This window comes from Erythrolamprus reginae, chromosome 2 (assembly GCF_031021105.1).
Source record: "Erythrolamprus reginae isolate rEryReg1 chromosome 2, rEryReg1.hap1, whole genome shotgun sequence".
Classification (NCBI taxonomy): Eukaryota; Metazoa; Chordata; class Lepidosauria; order Squamata; family Dipsadidae; genus Erythrolamprus; species Erythrolamprus reginae.
Genome location: NC_091951.1, coordinates 56,102,500 through 56,114,521, shown reverse-complemented (window position 1 = coordinate 56,114,521; position 12,022 = coordinate 56,102,500). Strand labels below are relative to the sequence as shown.

The 12,022-nt window shown below is 38.2% G+C and overlaps 1 protein-coding gene across 1 annotated transcript in view; it reads right to left on the bottom strand.

Moving 5' to 3' along the window:
* Positions 1-12,022, bottom strand: part of SLC25A26 (solute carrier family 25 member 26) — a 173,924-nt gene that overhangs the window by 20,655 nt on the left and 141,247 nt on the right. Inside the window, exon 7 of the mRNA XM_070738180.1 lies at positions 10,271-10,340. Coding sequence (XP_070594281.1) covers positions 10,271-10,340 — 70 coding nt within the window. The remainder of the gene's footprint in view (positions 1-10,270; positions 10,341-12,022) is intronic.

Genomic DNA, 12,022 nt, shown 5'->3' with positions numbered 1-12,022 from the left:
AAAGACTCATTCGGTCGTCTTTATTTAAAGTGACTGAAATTTTATGACATGCCAACGGTTGCAGATGTTTCGCATGTGTTTATTTAATATTTGTAGTTCATCCTGCTGTTGAAGGCTCAGGATTGACATGCACGTTTTAGAAGATGGCTTCCTATGCAGAAGAGAAGAAATTAAAGGAAGTTCTTGAATTCATCCATAATTACAATTTTGTGTAAAAGGCTGGAATTCATACTGGCCATCCTTTATTTACAACCATTCATTTAATGACTGTTCAAAGTAATAACAATGCTGGGGGAAAAAGTGACTTAAGGTCATTTTTCACACTTATGACCCTTGCAACATCACCATGGTCACGTGATCAAAATTCGGACATTCGGCAACTGGAAGGCATATGTGATGTTTGCAGTGTTCTAAGGTCAAAGTCAATGGAGGAGCAGGATTGACTTAGCAATTATGTTCTTAACTTAAAGCGAAGTGATTCGCTTAACTGTGGTATGGAAGGTTGTAGAACGGGGCAAAACTCACTTAACAACCATCTTGCTTTGCAATGGAAAGTTGGGTGGTATTTGAATTGTAGACATAAGTCGACATACAGTGGCACCTCTACCTAAGAATGCGTCTACTTACTAACTTTTCTAGATAAGAACCGGGTGTTTCAAGAATTTTTTTTGGCCTCTTCTCAAGAACCATTTTCCACTTATAAACCCGAGCCTCTGAAATTGTAACCGGAAAATGCAGGGAGAAGCCTCCATGCGGCATCTCTAGGAATCTCCTGGGAGGGAACAGGGCTGGAAAAGGCAGGGTGAAGCCTCTGTGGGGCGTCTCTAGGAATCTCCTGGGAGAAAACAGGACCTCCACCTTCTCTGTGAATTCCCCAATCACATACATCATTTGCTTTTGCACTTATTCCTATGGGAAAAATTGCTTCTTCTTACAAACTTTTCTACTTAAGAACCTAGTCACAGAGCGAATTATGTTTGTAAGTACAGGTACCACTGTATATTGTGTCCCTGAGACCTGCAAAGTATACATAAAATGAACTAATCTTTATGTTGATCTTTACTAGTGAAAATATCTGGGTACAGAAACAGTAGATTCAGTAGAATTGGCACTGTGGGTATGGAGAAGAAATATGGCATTCTTTTTCAGGGTCCATCAACTTAAGTATTTTGAATACAGTCCAATATTTTTTTAATACAGTCCAATATTAAATGTACAAAAACAAACATCCACAACAATTCAAAGTAACAGAAAGGTATTTTATATAAAATATAAATATAATGCAAGGAACTGAAGTTACTTTCTCATCCTGCTTTGTGTTTTACTAAGCAATGGGCCAGAATTACAACATCCTCTATTTCTCTTCTATGACTCAATCCACACAAAGAATTTCTTGCTTAGAAATCTGACCTATAATTTCCATACATCTAAAAGGAGAATGGTAGGTCAGAGGTTAACAGGGTTCATATTCTTTCCCTTTTTGAAGCTGAAGACTACTATTGCTTTATTCAGGCAAGCCGGCAAGCCGATTACTAGCCTATTAATAATAGCACAAAAGAACTGAAAGCAGAGGTGCCTGATTGGTGCTGTAAAATTTCTCTAACTTGGAAGGTTCAAACCAGTTTCTTACACTTTCGCAGGTTTGCCAACTTCTCCCATTATAGAAAGAGAAAGTGGAGGTGGGAAAGAGGATTTCTGAAAATTCATACAAAATTTCAAAATATAGCACACAGAAATTTCACAACAATCTTCCAATAAAATTGTTTGCTAGAATCAGACTATTCCTTTTTAAGATGTTATAAGGAGAGTAGCTGCAGAAATCCCATGTTTTTGTTGTCAGGTAAATACCACATGCTTGCAGCATCCTGCAGTTCCGTGATTATTATATGTGACATCCTGCAAAATGCCCCATGGACCTTCTTTATCAGAAGACAATAGTCAAGGTTGCTTATGGTGAACACATGCCTACCCAGTTTGGTATAAATCGGTACATACTGGGAAAGTAGACATTGTTCTGAATGAAGCTAGCAGAATTATTACCGGATGCCTTAAACCTATCCCTCTAGATCAGATCTACCATCACTATGATGGTATGATGCTATGACGCTAAGATCTACCATCACTAGATAAGATCTACCATCGCTATTGCCCTTCCTGCTGTTCACATAGAAGAAGAAGCATACAGAAAGAGGCTTAAATCATCAATATCTGGACAACAACTTCTCTATGGCCTATAACCAATTCATCAGAGTTTAAAACCTAGGAAAATCTTCCTTACCTTAACGGAAGACTTTGAAGAATTTAAAAATGACAAAGAACCAACATTGGATGGAACCAATGGAGGAGCTGGCAGCTGGCAAGTGTGGGAATGGGACTGTGCATGGGTACAAGATCCAGAGATACTCTGAAGCAATGGAACTATACATTGGCTTCTTCCCTTTGTGATTGTGGTGACATGCAGGCAATACCACAAATGTATACCCGTCCTTTGTCTCCTGATCAGTGAACATTTGAAGACCCCCATGACAGCAGGACAGAATGCAATTAATGTTGCTAGTTTCTGGGCAAGATCTATTTAACTTGTATATATGCAACTACACAGACCCATCGTATGACCATGTGGTACAGCAGTGTGCTAACTCTGAATTGTCATCAGATGAATGGATATTAAACAAGGATCCCTTGTACTTGCAAAACTGGCTTTCAAGAAGAGAGGTCTATTTTAATTTTCGGAAGATGAAAAATAATAATTTGATTATTTAAGTCCTTCGGGATTGGGCGGCATAAATTAAGTCGAATAAATAAATAAATAAATAAATAAATAAATAAATAAATAAATATTATATAATTAATTATTACAGTTAAAAATAAACTTAAAAATACATTTTTTTCAAGTTACAGATTGAGGCATTCCAGATTCTATCAGGAATTTTCCCGTGGTAAGGAATACACTCTAGCTTATGATTATTATACACATAGAAAAAAGCATGTCACTAAAGCTCACCTATCTATTTTTGTTTTTAGAGTTTAATATTGGTATATAAGGAAAATTAAAAATACAAGAATCAGGGAAATGAGAAGGAAAATATTACATAAGTGGTATTTTACTCCCGTTCAACTCGCACACTTTCAGCAGAATGTCAGGGGGAATTGTTGGCATGGGTGTCAAGATAAAGGAGTGTTTATGCATATGTTTTGGGAATGCCCGATAGTGCAGGAATTTTGGCAAAAAGTGAAAGAGGATATCAATAGAATGCTAAATATACAATGGACAATCACTAAGGAAATGGCAGTACTAGTTAAAAGCAATGCGATGGGAGAATTTAGAGAAATAAAAAAAGCAGCAATAGAAAGCGCTCAGGCAGTAATAGTTTTGGGTTGGAAGGATGCGACAAAATGGACATTGCAAAATTGGTATAGGTACATGGTGGACCATATTCAATTTGAAATTATGGATAAAAGGATAAATTCGGATAATGAAACTGAGTTGGGACAACTGATGGGACGTTGGGACAAGGTAAGACGATATATGACGAGCAGAATCCGAGACCAAGCTACAAGAAATAAATTGGAATCACTCTATAATATGTAAATAGATATATTGCTCTTGGGTCAAGTGGACTATACAAGAAACACCCACGATTTGGTGGTGGGGAATGTGTGTGTGTCTGGGTGGTGGACACATTTCACTATGCACTGTTTTATGTTGTGTGTAATATAAATTTGTTAAAAATTAATTTTAAAAATTATTAAAAAACAAGAGTTTAATATTGGTGCCTAAAATTGTTTTTTTTTTCTGATAGAAATGGTACACAATGGAAGAAAAATTAGTGGAATTGCATGTAATTTACCTGAGGCCCATATGTTTGTACCTGGTTTCAATATTATTGAAATTAACAATACTAATAAATACCACTGAAAATTAATAGTGTAAAATAACCAATTCTACTATTACTTCCCATTTTCATAACTGCATAATCTGGCATTTAGATCATTACCGTTACATTATCTAAAAGGTCATCCATGTGTTTATGCTCTATAATTCTTCATATTCATGCATATTCATACATATTAGAAAAAGAAAAAAGTGTCTCAATTTGGGTGTAATTAAAACTAGATTCAGGAAAGATTCAAGGACACTGTAAGATCTGGTCAGCTGCTGACATTCTTTTCCTCAGCCCTAATCCACCTTACAGGGTTATTATTGTGGGGAAAACAGAAGGAGGAAAGTGTGTTGGGTATGTTTTCTGTCTTGAGGGGTTTTTTGTCGCAATAATGAAGGTGGGATATACATTAAAAAACCAAATGAGCTAAGTAAAATAGACAGCAGCTAGTATATGGAAGAATAGAATAGAATAGAATTTTATTGGCCAAGTGTGATTGGACACACAAGGAATTTGTCTTGGTGCACCTGCTCTCATTGTACATAAAAGAAAAGATACATTTGTCAAGAATCATGAGGTACAACATTTAATGATCGTCATAGGGTACAAATAAGCAATGAGGAAACAATCAGTATTATTTATTTATTTATTCATTTATTTGATTTGTATGCCGCCCCTCTCCGTATTAATAATTATATTAATAATTAATAAAAAACCTTAAGGATACAGGCAGTAAGTTACAGCCATACAGTCATAAGTGGGAGGAAATGGGTGATAGGAATGATGAGGAAAAAGATAAGATAAAGAAGGAAGATAAAGAAGAGTGTATTAGAACCCATTCATAATTTCATTTATTGATTTTAGTCACTCAGACAATCATTTGATTGCAGGCTTTTGATTCTATTTGTAAAATTTGTATTCCCAGGCCTTTGTGGAACAGACATAGCAGTAAATATAACCAAAAAAATACACTGCAAGCTGCTAAAACGTCATAGAAAGTTGACTTTAACCACTCAAGTTTTACCAGCATTAAAGACAGAAAAAGACAGGGTTGATGACTTAACTTCACAATAATGTTTATTTCTTCTGTCAAGTATACAACTTTTTGGTTAAGAAAGGAGCCAACATTATTATTATTTTTTGGCTAACATGAGAGATTAAAAATCAGAGGGTGTATGTTGCTTCATCCCCCCCCCCCCCGTTCTCTAACCTCTAGAACACTTTAAGTAAATTTTGTGGTAAAGCAAAGACCACGAGCACAGAGGGCATCTGAGACAGTCGTAGTGTCTGAATATGCTTTTTGTGATATTGGCAACATTGCTTTGATTAAAGATTGGCCCATGGCTGAAGTTTGTACACTTTTATTTTCCTGTACCTTTTCCAAAAAAACTGTAACCGAATTAAATAATGCAGAGGCAACTGATCTTACTACGTCTATACGTTTAAAATATTTTATACTGTAAGTCCAGTTTTATTTTGAAGTGTAATTATATATCTTCCTCTCTTCGTGACCCATGAACAATTCAGTAGATGAAATATTTTAGGTTTTTAAATTTTCATGGGAAATGAGGGTTTTTTAAAAAAAAGTATACCCTGTCTAGAGTCCGTTCCCCAATTTCTTATAAGATATATGAAAAGATCGAGACAGCCAGAATCTCCTGCAGGGGAATGTGAGAAGTAAAGTTAGGGACGATGCTTTTGTTCAACAACTGTTAATGCACTTTGTGCAGTTTGGAAAGTCAGAATTTCAGCAGCTTTTGGGGATTTAGCAATGGCTTCTCCCCAGACCACATAAAGCCACAGATCACAGAATGTTTCCTAGATCACAGCTCATGAATACCAGAATACTTCTACAGGTAGTCCTAGACTTACGACCATATGTGACAGTCACAGAGTGGATCATCATGTGACCGACTTGATTTTATGACCCTTTTGAGGTGGACATTAAGCAAAGTCTGTTTGTTCTAGGGTGTTTTTACCAAAAACAGAAATTAAACACTGTTTTTTTGGGGGGCAAATCAGTTATAAATTGCGGTTATGTGATGGTGGGATACTGCAAATTTATTTATACATTTATTGCATTTATATGGTGCTCACTCCGAAACAGATTCTGAGTGGCTAACAACGGATTATTTATTTATTTATTTATTATTTATTTATTATTTAGATTTGTATGCCGCCCCTCTCCGCAGATAAATACAATATAAATAAAAGATAGTAAAATCACTAAAATCACATATATCACTAAAATCACATATATCATTAAAAACCATGCATACTAACAATCAAACTTAATTCCAGGCCTGCTGGAAAAGCCAGGTTTTGACAGCTTTCTGGAAAACTGGTAAGGAGGAGATATTGCGAATCTCTGGGGGCAGTTGATTCCATAGGGTTGGTGCCATCACAGAGAAGGCTCTTCCTCAAGGTCCCGTCAACCGACATTGTTTGGCAGAGGGGTCCTGGAGAAGGCTGACTCTGTGGGCCCTTACTGGCCGCAGCAAGGTATGAGAGCAGTAAATCTGGACCGGCTGTCGAACATCCAAAATCCGGTCATGTGACCATGGATGGATGGAGCTGGCCATCAGAACTTTGGAACCATTTGTAAGTATCTTTAGAGTAGTTTGTCATAACTATGAACAAGAGCTAAGTGAGTGCTCGTACGTCAAGGATTGCCTGTTTTTTATGTTACTTAAGAGACAAACTCAAGTTATATCAAGATTGAGAAATTGTGAGGGTGCCCACTTCCAATTAATGTATCTGCCTTATTTTATACAAAAGATAAGATTTTGTTTCACATAAGAAGGGGGAGATTATGATCCCGCTATATAGAGTGCTGGTGAGACCACATTTGGAATACTGTGTTCAGTTCTGGAGACCTCACCTACAAAAAGATATTGATAAAATTGAACAGATCCAAAGACGGGCTACAAAAATGGTGGAAAGTCTTAAGCATAAAACTTATCAGGAAAGTCTTCATGAATTCAGTCTGCATAGTCTGGAGGACAGAAGGGAAAGGGGGGATATGATCGAAACATTTAAATATATTAAAGGGTTAAATAAGGTCCAGGAGGGAAGTGTTTTTAATAGGAAAGTGAACACAAGAACAAGGGGACACAATCTGAAGTTAATTGGGGGAAAGATCAAAAGCAACATGAGAAAATATTATTTTACTGAAAGAGTAGTAGATCCTTGGAACAAACTTCCAGCAGACGTGGTTGGTAAATCCACAGTAACTGAATTTAAACATGCCTGGGATAAACATATATCCATTGTAAGATAAAATACAGGAAATAGTATAAGGGCAGACTAGATGGACCATGAGGTCTTTTTCTGCCGTCAGACTTCTATGTTTCTATGTTTCCATAATATAAAAAAACCTGAATAGCCTTTGAGGCCTTATTCTTCTCTGAATTTCCCCTGCTGGATGTGGAAAAAGTGTTTGGCATAATGGTATATAAATAGAGGATATGCAGTCCCTAAGTTCAGTGCATTCCTTTTTCTATTAAAAAGAGGATAATTTATAACCCACCTTACATGCGAACTGAGAAACCAAGTCCAGTTCACGCTTCCAAGACCTTGTTAAAGTCAAGGGGAACTCCAATACTTGGCAAAGCCCTTGGCAAAGAATTATGTCTGTCCAAGACTTTTTGTAGGCAGCATGTATGCAGTTGTGTGTTGTTCATTAAAACCACTGAGAAGCTTTTACTCAAAGAAATCTTTACTCTTTACTCAGACAAAGGCAACCAAAACCTAAGGCTCTAAGCTCAACTATAGAAATTGCGTGCAAACATTACACCAGAAAATGTCTTCTGGTTTGTTTGATTGATTCAGTGGTTTGATTTCAAGATGGCATTGAAAAGGGCAAGGAATTATATTCTTATTTCAATTTCTGAGATCAGTGTTTCAAAAAAACAATGATCGTGGAGCCTTAAAAGAGCATTGGAACAAAATCTTCAAATTACATTTTCAAGTAACTTCATTGCCTAAAATAGTAATTGTAATGATATTAATAAGTACCTAATGTTCGCTAATTTCTTCCAGTGACTTTGCACACTATTGGCAAAGAAAATGGAAAGATGGAAAGGTTTGCTTTTAATGAGTAAGTGCACTATAGTCTAAAAATAGCAAAAATGTAAAGACATCAGAGGAGACTGAAATATCATGAAGGCGGAAGAGAAGTCTGATGTATTAAAATAATTTCATGCAATGTAAGTTACGTGACCGAACTGAATAAGTGAACCAGTATTTACAAAGATAACTACACTTAGCAGTTTCCTTGAACTGAACTCTTCCAAGAATGTCGAATTATGACTTCCATCATCCCCAATCACCATGACAACTGGACATGCAGCTGTTTGTGAGGGAGTATAGCATAACTGCCCTGGGGAAGGCTACTATAACATCTTCAGCTATTTAATCATTCATGCAACCATTTTATTGCACCCTGTATACGAATGAATGATTAATATCAAAGAAAAGACGTATCCAGATGTTAGGATATCTCAGCCATAATGAGAAGGACAACAAAAGGTTCAGAACTTTTCAAAGACCATTGTAACTTCAAACAGTCACTAAGCAAGCAGTTGTAAGTCGAGGGCTACCTTTATTAAATTTGGGTGAGCTTTACTCAGCAGCAACCCAAAAGTTACTCCTATTTGCTCCTTCCTTCCCTCTGCCTTCAAAACCTGAGGCTGAACATTTTGCAGGGGTTTTTGTCATTTATTTTTTATTTATTTATTTATTTTGTCCAATACACAATGAGGGTTTTAGTGGGTATATATCTATATACACATAATAAAATACATGCTGAAGGTTATAGAGGAGATACTCATAGTAAAATATATCTAAGAAATAATAGAAAAGAAGATAAAGTAATAGAACATATCAATGAAAGAGTAGAAGAAGAGATATAGGAATAGAAGAAAGGTATAGGAGATATAGGAGAGCAATAGGACAGGGGACAGAAGGCACTCTAGTGCACTTGTACTCGCCCCTTACTGACCTCTTAGGAATCTGGATAGGTCAACCGTAGATAATCTAAGGGTAAAGTGTTGGGGGTTTGGGGATGACACTATGGAGTCCGGTAATGAGTTCCACGCTTCGACAACTCGGTTATTGAAGTCATATTTTTTACAGTCAAGTTTGTAGCAGTTAATATTAAGTTTAAATCTGTTGTGTGCTCTTGTGTTGTTGTGGTTGAAGCTGAAGTAGTCGCCGATAGGCAGGACATTGCAGCATATGATCTTGTGGGCAATACTTAGATCTTGTTTAAGGCGTCTTAGTTCTAAACTTTCTAGGCCCAGGATTGAAAGTCTAGTCTCGTAGGGTATTCTATTTCGAGTGGAGGAGTGAAGGGCTCTTCTGGTGAAGTATCTTTGGACATTTTCAAGGGTGTTAATGTCTGAGATGCGATATGGGTTCGAAACAGATGAGCTGTGTTCGAGGATGGGTCTGGCAAAAGTTTTGTAAGCTCTGGTAAGTAGTGTGAGACTGCAAGAGCAGAAGCTACGTAGGATTAGGTTTACAACTCTTGAAGCCTTCTTGGCTATATTGTTGCAGTGGGCTTTGGCACTTAAATCTTTTGTTATTAGTATGTTGAATCAATCTTGAACGGCCCCTAATTCTGAGATTTCTATCGGACCATTGCACTTCCCCTCGCCTTGTCCGATTTGTGGGACGGGCGGCACTTTGTGACATCTGAAAGGAAATTATTTTAAAGCCGGCTGCTATAATAGGGCAAGGTGGCTCTTTAAAGAATTCAATTAACTTTCAGGCACTCCTACAATCAATCATCCCAGAGCACAGTCCTGCCAGTCTTCATTCCAGGCAGAGTGTCCGGAGACTGCCCAGATGTTTCAGCCTCCGGTTTTCCTCCGCGGAAAGTTTCCGCCTGGAGGCTGCTGCGCGTAGACATTCTGTTCTCCTGACTCTCCTTAATCTAGAGTCCTGTCAGAGCTGTCACATGAAGAGTGAATCATGGGCCTTACCGAGAGCCCTTGAGCCTAGAGAGGAGCTCAGGGCAGGCAGCTGCACAAACCCGCACCCAAATGCGCCTTCTCCTCACAGAGAGAGTTTTACAGCTCGCCCTTTGGATAATCCCAGGAGCTGACTGACAGGCCCTGTTCGTTCAATAACAGAAATTTGCCAAAAACAAATTGGCTGTCTTTCAAACCGACACCCTGGCCTGGGATCTATAGACTCACCTTTTCCTCCTCGTTCCCCCTCCTCCACCCTCCCGTCGCCACATTCCATTTTCTTCACTCTAAACAAACCAGAATTATAAAAGAATGCAGCTGCCTCACTGGCCTTCGTAGAGTTGCACTCGGTCCCCTCCTCCCTGCTTTTCTTCTTCTATGTTTCCCAGGATAACATATAATCCTTTGCACCTGCAAATGCTCCACAGACTGCAGACTGCCAAGAATCCACCACGTGTCCTTGCTTCCATGACCAAAGTTCCTGTGTTTAAAGAGAGAGGAGGTGGGTGGACAAAACGTTAGTCTCTGCTTTGGCTTGCAAGCTGGCTACTTTCCTGTCAGGGGGAGTGGGTGCTGGAGTTTTAAATGGCTATTTCTGTGGCATCTTCAATGATAGAATAAGCTATTTCTTCCACCCATTAATTCACCGCCACCACCAAAAAGACCACGTGGATGATCTGAGGCAGTGATTTTCAACCTTTTTTGAGCCACGGCACATTTTTTACATTTACAAAATCCTGGGGCACACCACCAACCAAAATGACACAAAATGACACCCTAAGACACTCTTCTCTCTTTTTCCATCCCTGTCTCTCCCCCCCCTTGTGTGTGTGTGTGTGTGTGTGTGTGTGTGTGTGTATACACTTTCTGGAACCCTTTCCAAAAACAGGTGAGGGCTGGGGTTTTTCTCTCTCTGTTATTCTTTGGGTGCTTTTTATCATACGTTTTAAATCAAGAGTCACTTCTCTCTCTTTTGTTTCTCTCTCTTTCCTCTCATTCTCTATCTCAATCATTTTCTCATTTCTCTTTTTTTCCTCCCCTTTTTGCTCATTTCTCTCTCTCTCTCCCTCTCCTTTTCTCTCTTTCTCTCTCTCTTTCTTTCTTTGTCTTTCTCTCTTTCTTGCTTTCTTTCTCTCTCACTCTCTCTCTTTCTCTCTCTCTCTCAGCAAAAAGTTGCAAGACCAAAACCTGAGCTTCCTTCTTCGTGGCACACCTGACCATGTCTCGCGGCACACTGGTTGAAAAACACTGATCTGAGGAATAATCGACAGCACTGAAGCTTGTTTGCAGAGAGTTAAATACATATTTGTTTCAGCATGGAGAAATTCAATTTTGCAGATACTGCCCGGATTTTTCTTCCTCTTGGGAAGATTAAACATGAACGAAAAATACTGGGGGGAAAAATATCAGCATTGACTTCCAAGCTGAATATTCATGCCAAACAATATCTTTTCCAAACAACCGCTCCATATTATACCATTTCCAACACTTTGGCCTATATTAATAGCATTAAGATGTACTAAATTGAGCAGTCCCACAGCTAAGCAATCATCGCTATTAAGGGTAATCTTAATGAGGCAGAAAAAAATGGTCAGAAAATAGTAACTTGCCTAGACAACCCGCTAACTCTGTATTTCTCAACTTTGACAACTTTAAGGCATGTGAACTTCCAACTTCCCGAATTCCCCAGCCTAGAGAATTGGGGAAGTTGAACTCCACATGTCTTAAAGTTGCCAAAGTTGAGAAACATTGTCCTTACCGTATGGCTAAACTGTTTAGATGGTGCAGAGTTTATATATCTAACAGCTGAGCTGTGGATCTGTATTCCCACCTGATCCACATTTTGGGAAGAAACCTCTAAACTGAAAGCTAATTTACAGTTTCAAAAATAATATCTAATTATGAGCACATTCGCCTCCAGTCTTCCCAGAGAACTGATTGACAAGCAGTTGTATCAATTCCTGACAAAGCAGCCCCAATTCCAGGGCATTTAAAAAAAAAATTCTAAAGAATGCTGGAGAACCAACTTTCAGCAGCCGAGTCTTGTATCAGTAGTTAGAGCATATCCAAAGCAAGGCTCATCTCACAACCACAAAAACCACAACTATTTCTGGAGAAAGACTGAGATTCGAAAGTTCAATCTTAGACCAGCCTTCTTTGTGA